This window comes from Anolis sagrei, chromosome 5 (genome assembly GCF_037176765.1).
Source record: "Anolis sagrei isolate rAnoSag1 chromosome 5, rAnoSag1.mat, whole genome shotgun sequence".
NCBI classification, from domain to species: domain Eukaryota; kingdom Metazoa; phylum Chordata; class Lepidosauria; order Squamata; family Dactyloidae; genus Anolis; species Anolis sagrei.
The window spans coordinates 184,405,565-184,424,780 of NC_090025.1; the positions used below are offsets into that span (position 1 = coordinate 184,405,565).

Consider the following 19,216-nt stretch of genomic DNA (forward strand, 5'->3'; position numbering starts at 1 on the left):
GTTGGTGGAGTTCAGAATGCTCCTTGATGGTAAGTTAACTATAACTCCCAGCAACTACAACTCCCAAATGACAAAATCAACCCCCCTCCCCAACCCCACCAGTATTCAAATGTGGGCGTATTGGGTATTTGTGTCAAATTTGGTCCAGTGAATGAAAATACATCCTGCATATCAGATATTTACATGACGATTCATAACAGTAGCAAAATTACAGCTATGAAGTAACAACAAAAAATGTTATGGTTGGGGGTCAAAATCAATCCCCCCCCAACCCCACCAGTATTTAAATTTGGGCATATCAGCTATTTGTGCCAAATGTGGTCCAGTGAATGAAAATATATCCCACATATCAGATATTTACATTATGATTCATAACAGTAGCAAAATTACAGTTATTAAGAAGCAAAGAAAATAATTTTCTGGTTGGGGGTCATCACAACATGAGGAACTGTATTAAGGGGTCACGGCATTAAGAAGGTTGAGAACCACTGGAGTACATCCACACTGTAGAACAAGCATGGGCAAACTTCGACCCTCCAAGTATTTTGGACTCCAACTCCCACAATTCCTAACAATGGCTGTTAGGAATTGTGGGAGTTGGAGTCCAAAACACCTGGAGCGAGGGCTCAAGTTTTCCCATGCCTGATCTACATTCGAGTGAATGCAGTTTGACAGCATTTTCACTGCCATGGCTCAATCTGGTAGAATCCTGGGAGTTGCACTTCTGCATGGCACCCTCCAGCACTATTTGGCAGCAAAAAGGTAAATATCTTGTAAGGGAAAGGGGAAAGATAAAGGGAGGGGATGGAAGGAAAGAGGGAGAGATGGAAGGAGAGAAGGAAAGAAAAAAGGAAAGGAAGAAAGGAGAGAAAGAAAAAAGAGGGGATTTATTTTGTCATTTGGAAGCTGTAATTGCTGGGATTTATAGTTAACCTACAATCAAAGAGCATCCTGAACTCCACCAACGATGGCATTGAACCAAACACAGAACTCCTATGACCAACAGAAAATACTGGAAGGGTTCGGTGGGCATTGACCTTGAGTTTTGGAGCTGTAGTTCACCTACATCCAGAGAGCACTGTGGACTCAAACAGTGGTGGATCTGGACGAAACCTGGCATGAATACACAATATTCCCAAATGTGAACACTGGTGGAGTTTGGGGTAAATAGAGCTTGGCCTTTTATAGTTGCTGCGATTTATAGTTCACCTACAATCAAAGAGCATTCTGAACCCCACCAACGAGAGAATTGGGCCAAACTTCCCACACTTCCCATGACCAACAGAAAATACTGTGTTTCTCATGGACTTTGGTGACCACTCTGACATCCCCTCATGACACCCCCCCCCCCCCCCCCAGGTTGAGAAACGTTGGTGTACTCTAACCTTCTCCCTTCCTTTACTTTACTTTGATAGTCTGCAATTTGATAATCCGGCCGCTAGGGTGCAGCAAAGAGTCACTTAAAACGAAAGAGTGCGGGGGGAGGATCACAAACGCCAAACGGCGGCGGATGAGCCTCGGGACGACCCGTCGTCAAGGAGGAAGGCTTGAGAAGTCGGAGACAGCCATGGCCGCCGATTCTTGTCCTCTCCTCCCCGAGGTCCCGTTGAGTCGCTTCATTGTGGTGGGAGGGGGCATCGCCGGAGTAACGTGTGCTGAGCGGGTAAGGGATTCTGCCTGGAATCTGAGCGGTCATTCGCCCCTTTTAAAACCCACGTGACTCGGGGTCCTGTTGCTTGGAGAAGGGGACTTCCGGGTTGGCACTTAGACTTACGAATGATAAAGCCACGCATCGTGCGCCGTGCTTCCGAGTTCAGTAGATGAATCTCAGTAGGAGTTGCTTCTTATGCAAGTCATAAGCAGTCCTTACTTTGGTTGAAATACGTTGGCAGAGTCCTGTTTCTTTTTCAACACTGGAGGGGTTTAAGAAGAAATTTCCTAGTTATTTTTCAGAATGGCTTTGAGGAGCTGCATGAGTGGAATCCAGGGCTGGATCTGCACTGTAGAATTAATGCGGTTCGATACCAGTTCAAGCTGCCATGGCTCAGTGCTATGGAATCATGGGAATTGTTGTTTTCAGAGGTCTTTAGCCTTCCATGTGAAAGAGTGCTGGTGCCTCACCAAACTACAGATCCCAGGAATTCCATGGCAATTAAAATAGTGCCAAACTGCATTCAGTCTGCAATGTAGATTCATTCCACAGATATATAAACCTCATTCCATATACATATAGGTAAAGGTAAAGGTAGTCCCCTGACATTAAGTCCAGTCATGTCTGACTCTGGGGTGTGGTGATCATCTCCATTTCTAAGCCGAAGAACCGGCGTTGTCCGTAGACACCTCCAAGGTCATGTGGCCGGCATGACTGCATGGAGTGCCATTACCTTCCCGCCGGAGCGGTACCTATTGATTTACTCACATTTGCATGTTTTCGAACTGCCGTCCCCTGCCACACGTTGCTGTGGCCCACTCTGATGATCATGGGGGTTCTGTGTGGGAGGTTTAGCCCAATTCTATCGTTGGTAGGGTTCAGAATGCTCTGTGACTGTAGGTGAACTACAAATCCCAGCAACTACAGCTCCCAAATGTCAAGATTCTATTTTTCCCAAACTCCACCAGTGTTCACATTTGGGCATATTGAGTATTCATGTAGAGTTTGGTCCAGATCCATCATTGTTTGAGCTCACAGTGCTACAACTCCAAAACCAAAGGACACTGCCCACCAAACCCTTCCAGTATTTTCTATTGGTCATGGGAGAACCGTGTGCCAAGTTTGGTTCAATTCCATGGTTGGTGGGGTTCAGAATGCTCTTTGATTGTAGGTGAACTATAAATCCCAGCAACTACAACTCCCAAATGACAAAATCATTTTTTTTCAGTGAAGGACATGCATTGGGTTGTTAGGTATCTTGTGTCCGAATTTGGCGCCAATTTGTCCAGTGATTTTTGAGTTCTGTTAATCCCACAAACGAACATTACATAGATGTGGGTGAACCATCAGGAGATAATGCTTCTGGATCTTGAATGTACAGCCTGGAAAACTCAAAGCAACCCAGTGTAGATGTGGTTTGCAGGAATTTCAGTTTTGTTTGTAATTAGTGCTATGGAACCCTGGGATTTGTAGTTTTGGGGAAGCACCAACACTCTTTTGGCAGAGACAGCCTTGTAAAGCTACAAATCCCAGGAATTCCATACCATTCAGTCATGGCAATTAAAGTGGTGCCAAATAGACCTGGGCGGTTTCATTTCGTTAATTTGTAATTCGTTAATAATTCGTTAATTTTTCCAATTACAAAACGATAACGAACCATTCTGGAGCAATCATTAAAAAAAACGAATTTTTAAACACGTTTTGTAAATGCTTCGTATTTTGTTATTGTATTCGTTTCGTTATTGTTCTGAGGTCGTTTCGTTATTATTTCCGCATGTCTGGGCCAGTTTTATGGTTTAATTAGTGGAAAAAAATTATAATATCACACCAACAGTCAAGAACAGAGGGAGAGGGAAGCTTCAGAAGTTTTTGGAGGTTTTTTAGCGTATTTCGCAGTCGCGTCCGCCATTAACGAATCGATTCATTATTGTTTCGGAAATCGATTCGTTAATTTTTTACCATTTACGAAATTTCGTAAATATCGAACTTTTTAAAAGGAAAATTTTGTAATTATTTTAAATATCGAAACAAAAAAACCCCCCAAATACAAATCAATTTTAGAAACAAATTTTTGCGTTGTTACCCAGGCCTAGTGCCAAAGTGCTTTAAATTTACAATGTAGATGCACCTGCAATTTGCCGTAATTTATTTATTTTTATTTGTTTATTTCTGGTGTTTCTATCCTGTTCCTTCTCAAACCACGAAGGGGGACGCAGGACAGCTTATATTTGGCAGCAATTCGATGCCACTACATATAGCAGCAATATAATAACAATTAAAACAATAAGTAAAAACATTCATTAAAACAGTATTAATATCCGTATTATCATTCCAGTCAATTCCATAACCAATTACATGTCCAAAGTGCTATCTGTGTCTGTTGTCCAAAAGCCTGGTCCCAGAACCACGACTTCAATTTCTTCCTGAATGACAGGAGGGATGGAGATGATCTTACCTCTGCGGGAAGCGAGTTCCACAGGTGGGGGGCCACAACCAAGAAGGCCCTGTCTCTCGTCCCCGCCAGCGAAAGCAGGGCGTCCCCGGATGATCTTAAAGGGGACATAGAGCGAGATGTGTTCAGACAAGTAAGCTGGGCCAGAACCATATAGGGCTTTATAGGTCAAGACCAGCACTTTAAATTGAGTTCGGAAGTGGACCGGCAGCCAGTGGAGCTGGCACAACAGGGAGGTGGTGTGTGCCCTGTTTGTCACTCCAGTTAGCAATCTGGCTGCTGCCCGTTGGACCAGTTGTAATTTCTGAACAGTCTTCAAAGGCAGCCCTATGTAGAGTGTGTTGCAGTTATCTATTTGGGATGTAACAAGAGCGTGGACCAAGTGTTGAGTCACTCATTGCTCAGTTTTATGGAAACCTGGGATTAATAGTTTTGGTGGAGCACCAGCACTCTTTAGCAGAGACATCTAAAGGCCTTGTAAACCTTCAACTCCCAGGATTCCATAGCATTGTGCCATGACAGTTTGAATTAACTCGCTATCCTTTTCCCTTCACTTTGCTACTGATGCTTTAAAGAAGAAACATGATAGCTGATACAACTAACAGCAGTAGGTATCAATGGTGAAATCCAAGATTTTTGTTTAGGTGAGAATGAGGTAGAAGAAAAAGAAGAAAAAGAGAAGAAAAGTCTGGAGTTCAAGATGCTATTAGCATGAATATTTACTTGCAAATAGTCCATAGTTGTTATTTTCATTTTACAGGAGAGATTCATTGGTAGTTTGGTAACTATTAATCCAAAACTTGTCTTTTTTCCTTTCTAGCTGGCTACAGAGTTTCCCTCTGATGACATTGTATTAGTCACAGCATCTCCTGTTATAAAAACAGTTGTGAACTTCAAGCAGGTAAGATGGACTTAATTCGACTTCTTGGGAACACAGTGCCAACAATAATTCAGGCAGCCAAACCCACTGATGCTCAATTTGGATTTGAAAGCACCAGGATTTCATTGCCACAGTGTGTGCTGAAACTGACTAAGGGGGGATTAACACTCTTAAAACTAATACAGTTTGAGGCCGCTTTAACTGTTGTGTCTCAATTCTATGGAATCACGGGAGTTGTAGTTTGGTGAGGCAACTAGCACCCTTTGGCAGAGAAACCTAAAAACTTTGCAAAACTGCAGCTCCATGATTCTGTAGCATTGAGCCTTGTTAGTTAAAGCGGCGTCAAACTGTATTAATTCTACAATGTAGATGTACCCTGAGTGAACTAGCAGTGAAATAGCATTGAACCGAGGCAAATAAAGTGAATTTGTTCTGCTGCACAAATGCATCCCAAGTTTTCAGAATTTACACTTGGAAGGCAATCATTCTCAGTTACGAGTGATGATGATGGTTTTCTTTTCCATTGCTGAAACTTTGGTGCTCTTAACACTTTCTCATCCGACCCTCTCACTAGTTATAATACTTTCTATCTATCTCACCCACTGGTTTTATCAATTATTACCCATTGCATTTGACCCATCTCGCTTTGCTTAATTCTTTTACCATCTTATCACTTGTTTCATTGTGGTTTTTGTTATTTTCATTTCATCCTTCTGTTATTATTGAGTATTTGGTTTGATGTTTATTACTTGTTTTATATGTATTTTCATTTATTGTACTAATTTGTTTGGACTTGTCCTCATGTTAGCTGCCCCGAGTCTCTCCAGGGAGATGGTGGCAGGGTATAAATAAAGTTGTTATTACTACTACTACTACTACTATTATTACTATTATTATTATTATTATTATCATTATTTGTTTTTAAAGAAAGAATTTTAAGCAAGCAGAAACTGTAATGCTCATTTTTTGGCCAAATCACAAAGAGTGCACTTTTTACTTTCAGCAGCAAATGTTTTGGTTTGTCATTTTATTCAATGGCACATTAGACTTGAGTAAATATGGTATAGAATTATCTGGAGGACCTAACATATCCCTAAAGGGACAACAGATTGCTAACTGGAATGAATACACCCCGCCCCCCACTACCAATATGTTAAAACGTGGATATGGGTTCTGTATGTTCATCCTGAAGTCTTCATTGTTGGAGCTGCTGTTTTCTACAAGAGCCACTCATCACATCACTTAGCATTTTGCATTGAAACTCCTGGACTCTCCATCATATTTCACTTATCTCCAAACCTTTTGTAAAGTGTGCTACAAAAGCCTGCTTTAAGGACAATCTGCAAATTTCGGTTTCAGTTTTGTTTGGCATTTGCAGATTGTATTACATATTTCCAATTTTATATCTGTTCCATAGCCCCCAGTCAAAGTACTTATGCTAGCTAGAAACTTAAAAACCTTTCGTGGTTTTGGACAAGGTTACATTAAGGAGCACATAGACCTTTCTAAAAATTCGAGTTTTACTACAATTGTTGTCTTCTCCACATTTTGTCCTTGCAATAACCCTGTAAGATTGGTTATGCTGAGAGATGATGAGGATGGGAAGCTGTGATAATAATGAAATTAATAATGAAACTATATTCTGGGTTTTTTTAACAGGTCTCCAGAACTTTAGAAGAATTTGATGTTGAGGAACAAGCAAGCAGCGTCTTACAAAAACGCTGTCCTAACATTAAGGTTATACAGTCTCCTGTAAAGCGGTTAAAAAGTGAAGAACATGTAAGGGGATGCTTCATCTTTTTGTCTTCCCATTTGATGTGAATTGATTTTCCTTTTGAAGAGACAGGAAGAGGTGAAAGAGGTCTGTTGTGGCTCAATGATTTGAAATTATGGGAGTTGAAGTTTTACAAGATGTTTTGCCTTCTCTGCCCAATAGTCTTGGTGGACCACCAAGCTCCAAATCACGTGATTCCATAACACTGAGTTATGGCAGTTAAAGTGGTGTTAAATTGCATTATTTCTACAGTGTAGATGCACTCTTAGACAACCGGTATTAAATAGCTGTAATGTTGTACATCTAATCCACATCCCTGCTCCCTGATATAAATTAAATAAGAGGAATTAAAGCTGTGATCCTTAGTCATCTATATCTTGCCTCCTAATGGCATCTGGTAGGTGTATTAAAAGCAGATTTGCCAGGTAAATAGGGGACAGAGTTTCTGTACTTTTAATGATTATGTAGAAGAAGGAAATTTAAGCAGGTGATGCTTACATGACAAGTAGCACCACTGAAATTCCTTCCTCTACAAAGCCACATGAGCGAAATGAGGGTATGAAGGGCAATTGTGAACTGTCACAAAATTGGTAGACTAATTCAACATATGCAGTGGGGCTAGTTCGCATGCAGCCTGTGATGATGTGATGAGAAATATTAATGCAAACAGACTCTATGACAGAAGGGAAGCTAAGGCATGCATATTGGGTGCCCCTTCTCATAATTTGAGGGAGTCCTCCAGAGCAGCTTCTGATGCAGCGGCAATACTCAAGAAGCTTGAAGAAGCACTTGGAGAACTGTATAGGATTAATTAGATCTTGGCTTTGGTCTTTAAATTGAAGTGGCACTTGAATTAGAAGGAGAAATCCAGTTTATTACGTGATGTAAGTTGCTAAAAATCCAGAGTCTAGCCAGTGTTTTTTATTTTAATCTTTTTCACAAAGACCCATACTGCCACCAAGAGGAAACACATATAGTATAAACATTGTCTTTGGTCCTTTCCTACATGGATCGATATCATGGTCCTTCATGTTTGCTCCTGTCACTTCCTAACTGAGCCCTTGACCCAGAAACCAGCAAGACACACAAAGCTATTGAGGAAGCTAACTTGGATGGATTCGTTGTACACAGCTGGAGGGGAAATGGTATAAAGCGCCATGGTGCCCTTCACAACTATTTTCCCTTTGATGTTGGACTTCAGCTCCCATCAACCAGTTTGGTAAATGATCAGGGATTTGAGAATTGCTGTGGAAACAATTAATATCCAATACACATGAAAGAGTATAACAAGTGGATAATGTACATATTCCTCACATATATACACAAACACACATACATATATAGCTTTGCATATAGACATACATCTATAAACATATATACTGTCTTTCTACTAGAAAGGAATTTGTGATGCCTTACAATAATTTTCCAAAAGAACAACTAAAACAATTGTTTTTAAAATGTGAAAAAGAAATTAAATATCTCTGTTGTTAAAAAACACTTAAAATAGTTAAAAACACATAAAGCATTGGGTTGCTGTGAGTCTTTTAAGGGAAGCAACGTGCTTTTATACTGGTTTATCTTGATTTTAACAGGACTGATTTGTAAATGATTTCCTCTCATTGAATTATATTTTTGTTCACAACACTTTTCCTTCCAACTGAAGCTGCTGTTTAGACCATATACTCCTGTCATTGCTTATCTCTCACATTAATTTTAAATCTGTTTACAGAAGATCATTACAGAGGATGGCAAGGAGTATGCCTACGAAAAGCTTTGCCTTTGTGCTGGAGCCAAGCCAAAACTGATTGCTGAGGGAAACCCATTCGTGTTGGGAATTCGAGATACAGATAGTGCTGCGGTAATGTTCTTTGGCTTTGTGCTTTCTAATGTATGACAGTTCAAAAATGCTACAAAATATAGATTACATGATGCACAACCTCAGTCTCTTCTTCTAAATACTTTGTAAAACTATTTGAAACAGTGTGGAACTGGAAAATGATACAGAAAGCAACTGAAACCACAAAGTAGCTAGAGCTTCTTACCTTTAGATAGGCTTAAAACATTTTGGAAAGGGATAGCTGTTTTTCCTGGCCTTTTACTTGTGATGGTAGTGTAGTGAGTTTCTGGTCTATTACTTTTGATGGTAGTTTAGTGAGTTTCTGGTCCCTTCTACATATAATATTCAAGGTCACACAGACTTAAATGGCAAAAGAAGTTACTCATTTGCCCAACACATACTTTGTGTAGTTGGTTGTTGAGGAATGGGATTGTGGTCTTCCAATCAACATCCCTTTAAAATGGATTAATCCTCCCAAATGTTGGCCTGCCTAGAAATTTCCCATCCATGCAAGAACTAATCCTTAGGTAACCTGATATTATATATTAGGAGCTAGGATCATTTTCTAAACTTTTTTTTTTGAAAAATCAAAAACAAAGATGTGTATGTGTTGTTGGTATTGTTGTTTTATTATTGGTTTGCTAAAAGTGAAAAGGGAACATCTCTGACCAGTTTATCTAGTTAGATTGTTCCACGGTGATGTTCAAAACTTGGAAAAATGGCTGCAAAGTGGGGAAGGAGGGGGTCGTGATGTTTAGTGCATCCTGACACTATTCTTGTGTGTTTTCAAGTCATTACCAATTGATGACGGCTCCAAGGTGGAACCTATCTAGGGTTTTCTTGGCAAGATTTGTTCAGAGAGGATTTGCTTTTACCTTCCTCTGAGGCTGAGAGAGAGAGAGAGAGAGAGAGAGACTTGTCCAAGGTTACCCAGTGGGTTTCCATGGCTGAGAAGGGATTCAAACTCTTGTCTCCAGAGCCGTAATCCAACACTCAAACCACTACACCATGCTGGCAATATTTCACAGCTGAAAAATGGGATACTATCACCTTCTTCCACTATTAATATCTTAAATCCAATCAGTTAATTTCGCTTTATCTTGAAGACAAATGGAGCTAGCTTGATTACTGCCACCGTTCATAAGTATCCCTCTTTCTGTTTCCTACAGGAATTCCAGAAACGTCTAGCGAAAGCTGAAAGAATAATAATTGTGGGAAATGGTGGTATTGCACTTGAATTAGTGTGAGTAAAATCTTGATTTTTTAAAGAAATGAATGAATCTAGAAACGTAATAATCTTGACCATAAACTCATTGTATTGCGAGATTTAATTCAGTGTGGTGATTTCATTCTGGAAAATTAACCTTATAATAATAAGAAATATTTCCAGCATGAAGTTTTGAAGTGCATGTCCACTAAAATCTGTACTTGGAGAGATACTGGAGAGAAAAAAGGAGGGCAAACTGGGTTTGTTATTACATCATTTGTTATCAGTTCGATGAGTTTTTAGCTCTTTTATATGCAGTTGTTTTTTTTCAATAAATTGAAAGATAAATCTTGTTTTTTAAAATTTCAGATAAGTGGGAAAGCTTATTTATTTATTTATTTATTTATTTATTTATTTACAGTATTGGTTTTCCGCATTTCTCACCTCAAAGGGGTCTCAGGGCAGATCACAGAACATACATATGTGGCAAAATTTCAATGCCATTTTATATACAACTAGACAGACAATTATGCATAGATATATCAGTTTTCCCCATCTTTTGGCATCTTGGAAAGTGTTGTGCTCGGTTCCAGCTACTGGGGGCTGGGGGTGGAGGGTGCTGTCACTCCATCTCCCTCCCAAAGACCTTGTTCGTAACTTCCACCTTTTTGGATCAAATCGCCAGCATTCCTTATGGCTACCTCAGAATATTTCCCCTCTTTCAAAAAAGTAGTACCTATTTATCTACTCACATGTGCTTTTGAACCGCTAGGAGGGCGGAAGCTGGGCAAAAGGCAAGGCGCTCACCCTGACCCAGCTTTGAACTGGCAGTCTTTCAACTGGCAAGATTGACTATAGCTGGTGGTTTCACCTGCTGTGCTAAAGCCAGCCCTAACAATATTTATTATTAGATTTACACATCTTTCTTACACTGATGACATATTTTCTCCCAAACTTGGAATTGTAGCAATAGGTGGAGATGTTTTCTGTAGTTGTATCACGGTCGCAACTTCAAATTTAGGAAGACTGTTAGATTCTCAAGATATTCCGAGTATTTCAATCCAACCAAATTAACAAGCACTCCTTTCTTATTTTTAGCTCTTAGTCAGGAAAAAGAGAAAGAAAACTGTGTTGCTAAGGCACTCAGAGGTCCTTGACTCCATGGGGTGAGGCCAGCAAGCCCCTGTTATGCTTCTTAACTTCATAGGTAGAGCAGGGGAAAGGCAACCAAGGCTTTGACCTCAATATCTCTGTGAGATACTGAAGATTGTATGAGATCCAAGCTGCTTAACAAAACCACAACTGATGTATTTGGCAGAAGAAAGGAATACAGTGCTTTAAATTTCTTTTTCTTTGGTTTTTTTAACATATGGCAAATAAAATATTTTAATAAAGAAATCATATCCTGTTCTGTGTAGGATCAAAATCTGGTCTGGGTAAAGCTAAGGTAATCTTGGTTGCCAGTGTAGTTCAGATAATAAGTGTAGTCAAAAGCATTCTTGTGTTAATACCCAGTAAAGGTCTCGAGTTGTGGATTTTCTGGGAAAGGGACCTTTATGCATCTCTGACAGCCCAGATTCCTCATGAGACTCTGGTATGAAGGACTAGGGCTTCAAATCTATGTCTTGTTAATTCCCTAGTATGTTTATGACAAAGAATCGTATATTTAACTCTCAATATCACTGTTTTGAAGCTGACACAACTTGGTTGTCTTGTACCTACAACTTCCAACTGCAAGAGTCGAAATGGAGCCATTGTCTTGTTTTTTTCTTTTTTAAAAAACCTTTTAGGTATGAAATTGAAGGTTGTGAAGTGATTTGGGCCATTAAAGACAAAGCAATTGGGAATACTTTTTTCGATGCAGGAGCAGCTGAATTTTTGATTCCAAAGCTAAGTGCGGAGAAGCCTAAGTTTCCACTTGTTTGTAAAAGAACAAAATACACAACAGCAGGTACAGTCTCAAGTATAGTACATGACATTCAAACTGCTTATTGTGTACATATTCAGGGCCTAAAATTTCATGGGATCATCACATCAGTCCAATGCAAAAGGCCAAATACTTCTGTTTCCAACCATTATGGATTAGAGGTATTTAACCTTTAATGTGAAGATGTATGTTTTATGTTGCCTATGTTTGATATTTTATAGTTTCTGGTTTTAATCTTTTGTTATATGCTGTTTTAATAATGTGTTATAATTTATACTCTTTGAGGTATTGAATTTTGTCATTTATCTTGCTGTGAACCTCTTTGAGTCCTCCCAGGGGTTGAGAAAAGCACTATATAAATGAAATAAATAAATATATAAACTGCTTTCAGCATCCTCACTTGCTTTTTTAAATGTTAAACACCACATCATGAGCACAATCTTAATTTGCACATTGTGTATCATATTAAAAGGCAAAATAAAGCTAAAAGCCACCCATAAGGACAAGAAGATGAAACTGCTTTGTTAGTCATCTGAGGGCCTTAAAGGTATACTTTTTAAAAAGAAAATGCTGTAATTTTTACTCAAAGAGAAAAAAGGCACCCTATTTTACATACATCACTTCAGCAGTGATTTCAGAGACTGCATCTGAAGGCAACAGAAAAGAACACATTACAACGGTGCCCCTCCACTATGGCATTATTATACCCACCAGTTGTATCCACACATGGAACTAGTCACATGTATTTATTTATTTATTTGCAGCATTTCTATGCCGCCTTTCTCAGCCCGGAGGCAGCTTACAACTTTCACGATTTGATGCCACAATAGTCATAAAACACAATTTAAAACATTTAGCACACATTATAAAAACCATGTAAAAATCATTAAAAACATATAATTACCAGTGACTTCCTATTAACTCATTTTCCAAAAACATTGTCTAAACCGTTCCATGTTAATTCTTTCCTGGGTTCCATATTCATCCATTACGCTGGTTTCCAAAGGCTTGTTCAAAGAGCCAAGTTTTTACTCTTTTTTTTTTTTTTGGAATGTCAGGGAGGGGGCCAATCTGATATCCCTAGGGAGGGAGTTCCATAGCTGAGGAGCCACCACTGAGAAAGCCCTGTCTCTCATTCCCGCCAGGCGCACCTTTGACAAAAGCGGGATTGAAAGCAGGGCCTCCCCAGAAGATCTTAAATTCCTATCTGGTTCATAAGGAGAGATACATTCAAATAGGTAGGGTGGGCTGGAACCGTTAATTAAGAAAATAGGTTAGAAAATATAAGTCCCAGTCTTCCCTTCTTTATAAAATTGTTTTTGATTGTTGTCTTCCTTCCAGAAAGTAAAAACAAAGGGGCAGACACAACAGGCCCTGGGGAAATTGGCAGTGCTTTGGGCCCTGACTGGCACGACGGCTTGCAACTCAAGGGAGCAAAAGAGGTATTATTTCTTTTTAAAATTCTGGATTACATTTTTGGTTAGTGAGCAATTGAGGAAATCTATCAATGAAAAGAGTAGCTTATGTAAGCTACAAAATCCAAATGGCTTGTGATAGGAAAATTCTGAGGTTTCATCATAAAATCAAGGATTGGTGTTGACGATGAAAATCTTGGTGGAAAAACATTGCCTTTCTCAGGTGTCTGGAGGGCAATAAATAGAGGAGATTGGCCTAACCTTCCTAGAAAGGGAGTTCCATCACAAGAGTGCTGCTACACAAAAACCCTGTTTGGAAACTCACCAGGCCTACCTATCTAAGAAGCAGGAAACTTAATGGGGTTTTAGGTGATGAAAATACTTTTGTTCATCAAAAGCCTATTTGGGCATTTAGTCTCATGTAATAAACAATCATATGATGGGGAGCAGAGTGGAACCTTCTGAATCCAACCGGATTCTTTCAAACCCTGAGAGATGCCTTGGGAGGGACTGTCTCTGTTTCTTCTTGCCAGAGAGACGGGAATCTCCTTCTGCTCTGAGCTCCAGGGTAAAAGAAAATACACGCGCCTTGGTAAAATAGGCATGTCTTGCTGGGCAAAATGAGGTTCACTTAAGAACTAGATGCAAAATAGCTGCAAATAGAACATTTGTATGTTGGACTCCCATTTTTCACACAACACTCATTTGTGCAGTTTGTGGTCTGTAAAACCGAACTAGATAGATGTTGGTCTTATAGTATAAGGTAAATTTGTCTTATGTTCTTTAGCTTTCCCATAAAGTTCACATTGAAAATCTGTGTGAAATAAAGAAGATCTATCTCTGGGAGGAATTCCACAAGTCAGGGAAGGTCTCCTTGGCTTTCCCCAAAGCCCAAGAAGACAAGAATGTTATGGAAACAGAAGAAGGTAAAGTGCTTCTGTAGTATAAGGCAACATGAGCTAATGTAAGGTGAAATTGACTTTCTGTGCAGTAGGAAACTGCTTTCTAATTGTCATTGTGGAGAATATTATTCCAGATTCCTCTCTTCCCACATGAGGGTTTTTAGAGTAAACACAAAATTACAGGGAGGAAATTTCCAAATATGACCAAAGCCAAATAATGCATTAGCAAAAATGTAAATGATGGCAAACAAGTGTTTAGAATACAAGTTGCAAAGTTAAGATCTTCAAAAACAATCTCCCCTCCTTAAATGTACTAGTTTATGCTTGACGGGAAGCATAAACAAGTAGGTTTAGGGCCATCTTTATTCAGAAACTGCTTGAAGGCACACAAGTTTAGTAGAGCCATGCTGATATGAATAATTATTAATGAGCTGTATTAATGAAAGAGCAGAACATCTGGATGTGCAGCTTCTTATTACTGGGTCTGTTTTGTGATTCAGTTTAGATTCAGTTTCTTTTATACTTTACACACTATTATGCTTGAACTTTGGTTGTTTCAGAGCCTTGGCCTGTATATGTGGAATTAACCAACGGGAGAATATATGGCTGTAACTTTGTTGTTAGTGCAACCGGGGTTGTCCCAAATGTCCAGCCATTCCTTGATGGTAATAAGGTAAGGATTCATGTTGAAAATGACCAAACTGCTGCTTCTTGAAATATGCCTGCCGTTATGTTTCCCTTTTCTAGCAATGTTGTTCTTAGAAATACAAAAACATACCCCAGTCCCTTTAAATGTTAATCATAGCAAAAGTTATTGGAAATGCAATAATGAAAAATGAGTGTGCGTAATATATTTGCGAGTTATTGTGTCTGAACAAAACACTTGAAATGTAGCAATAATTCATGGCACACAAATATATAATTGTCTTTTCAGTTCAATTAATGCTTCCCTTTCACTTCCCTTCATAACTTCTGTTTCTTTGCTATGTGATATCAGTGTAAGATGGATACACAGCCACCAGAAACTAGAGCAGGCATGAGCAAACTTCAGCCTTCCAGGTGTTTTGGTGGAACAGCTGGTGGGCTGTTAAGAATTGTGGGAATGCACCTACAAAACACCTGGAGAGCTGAAATTTGCCCTTGTCTGACTTAGAGGACTGCTATTGGAATCCTACAGATAGTTCCACAAAGGGGAAGAGTTCACATAAGCCTTTGTGTCTGTTTGTATGAAAAACATGTTTTTTTTTAATGGAAGTTTTAATCGTTTGGGGTTAGTAAGGTTTCCAGACCCTCCTAAAGAAATTTCCAATTCCTACACCTGACCTAAGAGCTCAGATATTTTGGGAGGCAGGTATAAGTCAGCATGCCTGGCAAAGTTTGCCTGTTACTTAAAGAGATAGGCTAAGGGTTGGGATCTGTAGATTGTGTCCTGAATCCAACTACTTCGATAGTTGTGTTTTATAAATGGTTGAACAGTGAGTCATCACTCTTGATTCATTTGATTTATGCTAGTCCAGATTAACAATTTGGATTTGGACCATGTGTTCATTGGACCTCAAAAGCAACGGTAGTGGATTTTGGTCTGTTAATTTCTTTCACTGTTGCCCAAATGCCTAAGATTGAAAGGGGAACAGTGAAAGGCCAAGAAGCAGCAGAGGAAAATCTACTACTGTTGATCTACTCAGATCTGGCCTGGTCCTGTCAATAAGTGAATTGAGATGTTGATAGCTAAACTGGCCTGTTCTGTGGATGCTGATAACATCTTAGTAATACACTTCTTTGAAAAAATATTTAAGCAACTCCTTCGGTTTTCTACATATTCAGTTTGCTGTAGGTGAAGATGGAGGTCTACAAGTGGACAAGTTTATGCACACATCATTACCAGATATCTATGCAGCAGGAGACATCTGCACAACATCATGGGAGCCCAGTCCTTTTTGGCAGCAGGTAAGATAAATGCCGATTGTAATTCTAAAATGTGTTTTAGTAACAGCTGCCTCCTTGTCCTCTTTGTTGATAGCTGATTTCAAGTTGACTTTGACTTGTGACAACCCCTCGAATGAAAAACCATCAAATCACACCATCTTTCACAAACCTGTTAAGGTTAATGAATAGAAGATCCGATGTTGATTATGATTGATGATAATGAAGGGGGCTAAATAGCATATGCTGACAGGGGATAACTACCTGGAACTTAAAAAAAAGTTGATTAGATCTTTTGTAAACTCATTATAAAAGAGCAGACTTAAGCATGAAGCTTGTCAAATTTCCAGAATAGAATAGATTTGTAATGTAGCTTCCTAATGAGATGAACTCACGAGATTTGCCTTAGGGATCTATGCATATCATACCCAAACAACTTCCTGTAATATGATATGTTTGTCTTTGTTGCCTTGTTATTTCAGATGAGACTGTGGACCCAAGCTAGGCAGATGGGCTGGTACACTGCAAAATGTATGGCCGCTGACACTCTAGGGGAACCTATTGACATGGACTTCAGTTTTGAACTCTTTGCTCATGTTACAAAATTTTTCAACTACAAGGTAATCTATAAACAACTGCAACAGAAGGGGTGGTCCGCAGCTGCTTTGCAGTGGCTTTTTGATTGCATTGGATGGTCCTCCACAACCCTATCCACTCATAGCCTAGAGAAGAGTTTCTCAAACTGTGCTCCTTTAGGTGTTTTGGACTTCAGCTCCCTGAAATCCCAGCCAGCTTACCAACTATTAGGAATTGTGGGAGCTGAAGTCAAAAACATCTGGGGGAGCAGTGTGAGAACCACCGGCCTAGAGGTATGCATTCTTAAGCATTATCAGACAGACCAAAAAAATCACCTCTTTTTTATTTCCCTCAAGGTGGTGCTGCTAGGAAAATATAATGCTCAAGGACTGGGTTCTAACCATGAATTGATGTTGCGGTGCACCAAAGGGCTGGAGTATGTCAAAGTCGTGATGCAGAACGGACGAATGCTGGGAGCGGTCCTGATTGGAGAAACGGACTTGGAAGAAACCTTTGAGAACTTGATTCTAAATCAGATGGATCTTTCACGCTATGGGGAGGACCTCTTGGATCCGAATATTGACATTGAAGATTATTTTGACTGAATGTTTGAAAATAATAGCATCTGTGGCTTATTTTGAACTGGACACTGAACAGTTATAGAGTACAAGCATTTATTTTATAATGCAGATTTTAATTGGAATGCACAGTGCCTTACCTTGTAAAGTGGTTCCAAAGCCACTAACACTCTTTCACAAATGTAAGACTTGAACTGGCCACATTCTTATTCTATTTATTTATTTTTACAATTATATAGACATATATATATATATAAAACATAAGTTCACCATTCTTATGACTCTACATCCCCCCTCCTTCATTCTCTTTCATCCCCCTGCTGCCCCTTCTCCAGAGTCCTTTCTTTACTTTTAAATTTGATATCAGTGCCATTTACCAGATTTCTTTATACTATTCATCAATTTGTATTATTTTCCTTTTCCAATAATTGCGATTAATAATCTATCTGCTGTTAACAGCATGCCAATTAAAATTCATTCCCTCTTATCTTTCCCTTCATCTCTTTTAATTGATAGCAATATTTGACATACTCCTTCTATTTTATATGTTCATATTTTCTATTTCCCAAATCATTTCCCAAAAATCTTGTATATTTACAATCCCACCACATATGCATACAGTATATGTTCCAGTTTCCTGATACCCTCTCCAACATTTTTCATTATAATTACTGTTCATAATGTTTAGTTTTCTCTGTGTTAAATACCACTTCCAAAGTAATTTATAATGGTTTTCTTTTATTTTAATTGACATGTTTTTAATTGTCTTGCTTTCCATATCTCTTCCCATTTTTGACCAGTCTTAAAAGGAACTGGGAGCCATAGTAAGTGTTTGTTTTGATACTTCTAACATGGTTTTGAAAGGTCCCTTCTGATTCTGTTGGACCACCTGCCATCCATGGGATGGCTAGGATTTTGTGGAGCCATGAATCCTCTTGGGGTTTGCCAACTTTCTGCAAATTGCAGCTCTCTGCATTTTTCCCCCTTTGCCTTTGGAACAGGTGCAGTGTTCTTCAAATTCAGCTATTGGGAATGCTCTCTGATACTATATCAGGAAAACCATAAAGGCATATTTCCTAGAGAAAACAATCATGTCCAGTCCTGTCTATTCCAGTGAAACCTACTGTTCCTGCAGTGTTTACTTTTCCCAGCATGCCTTTCCTTTCTTTGTATTTTGGAAAACACAAGAAACAAAAAATGATTACCATTAAGAGGGTCTGAATTCAATAAATTGACATATATAAAGAGAGATTGTCATGAATACTTTTTGAACCTTAAAAATGTTCTTTAATCCATTTTGAGTGGGACAGAGTACATCAAGCACTTTCAGAGAAAGAAGTAGACTCACAGACGCCAGTACTGGTTTTCTAATAGCTATATTGATTACACAGACAAAAGGGAAACATTTGCTCCACATTCATACTTCTCATGCATTTTTCCATACTCACAACCACCTCTGCATTTAACCCATCTTGAGGGGGAAAGGCGGCAGGCATTCCCATGCAGATCTGACACACTTTTCCAAGTGGAAAGTGTCCCTTTATGTAGCATTTTTTCCTGTTTTTATCTTGATTGATTGACTTGTTATCCAGCTAAAACATGCTGACACTCTTATCAGTTCTGGGCATATTGTTTTTTCCTCCTTGCAGTAAGGAACCATTGAGTTTCACTTCCTTAACTTAAAGAATCATTGTATCTGGCCATGTAAACATGTTGTTTACCCAAGAGTTCCCAGATCAATTATGTCAGCAATTTCCTCCATCAGTACTTTTCATGCCCTCCATAATGCAGTTGTAGGCCTAAATCTTCTTAGGATGGTATCTTCAGTCTTGAAAAGCCTTAACGTGCTCTTGCCAGACCCCAGTCATACACCAATCATTCAATTTCATTCAATCCACATATGACAAGATGTCAGGATATTGTGTGTGTGTGGGGGGGGGGGGGAATAACACCTCCTTTCATATCCTGACTATTCCTGTGAGAAATATCACCTTGGTACCATACTCAGCAGAGACCTATCAATGAGGAAGAAGTTGGATGTGAGGACTTTAGGAAGGATCCCTCCCCACTTCTCAAACTATTTTTTTCCTGGGT

General features: G+C 39.2%; 1 protein-coding gene across 1 annotated transcript; it reads left to right on the plus strand.

The window, feature by feature from the left end:
• The first annotated feature begins 1,496 nt into the window (after positions 1-1,496).
• PYROXD1 (pyridine nucleotide-disulphide oxidoreductase domain 1) lies at positions 1,497-19,059 on the plus strand. The gene is made up of 12 exons (XM_060776596.2): positions 1,497-1,663; positions 4,924-5,004; positions 6,643-6,762; positions 8,487-8,615; positions 9,764-9,837; positions 11,592-11,752; positions 13,070-13,170; positions 13,931-14,069; positions 14,606-14,718; positions 15,870-15,992; positions 16,451-16,588; positions 16,901-19,059. Exons 1-12 carry the CDS (start codon positions 1,511-1,513, stop codon positions 17,147-17,149), a joined length of 1,581 nt encoding a protein of 526 aa, XP_060632579.2. The 5' UTR covers positions 1,497-1,510; the 3' UTR covers positions 17,150-19,059.
• Positions 19,060-19,216: the final 157 nt, after the last annotated feature.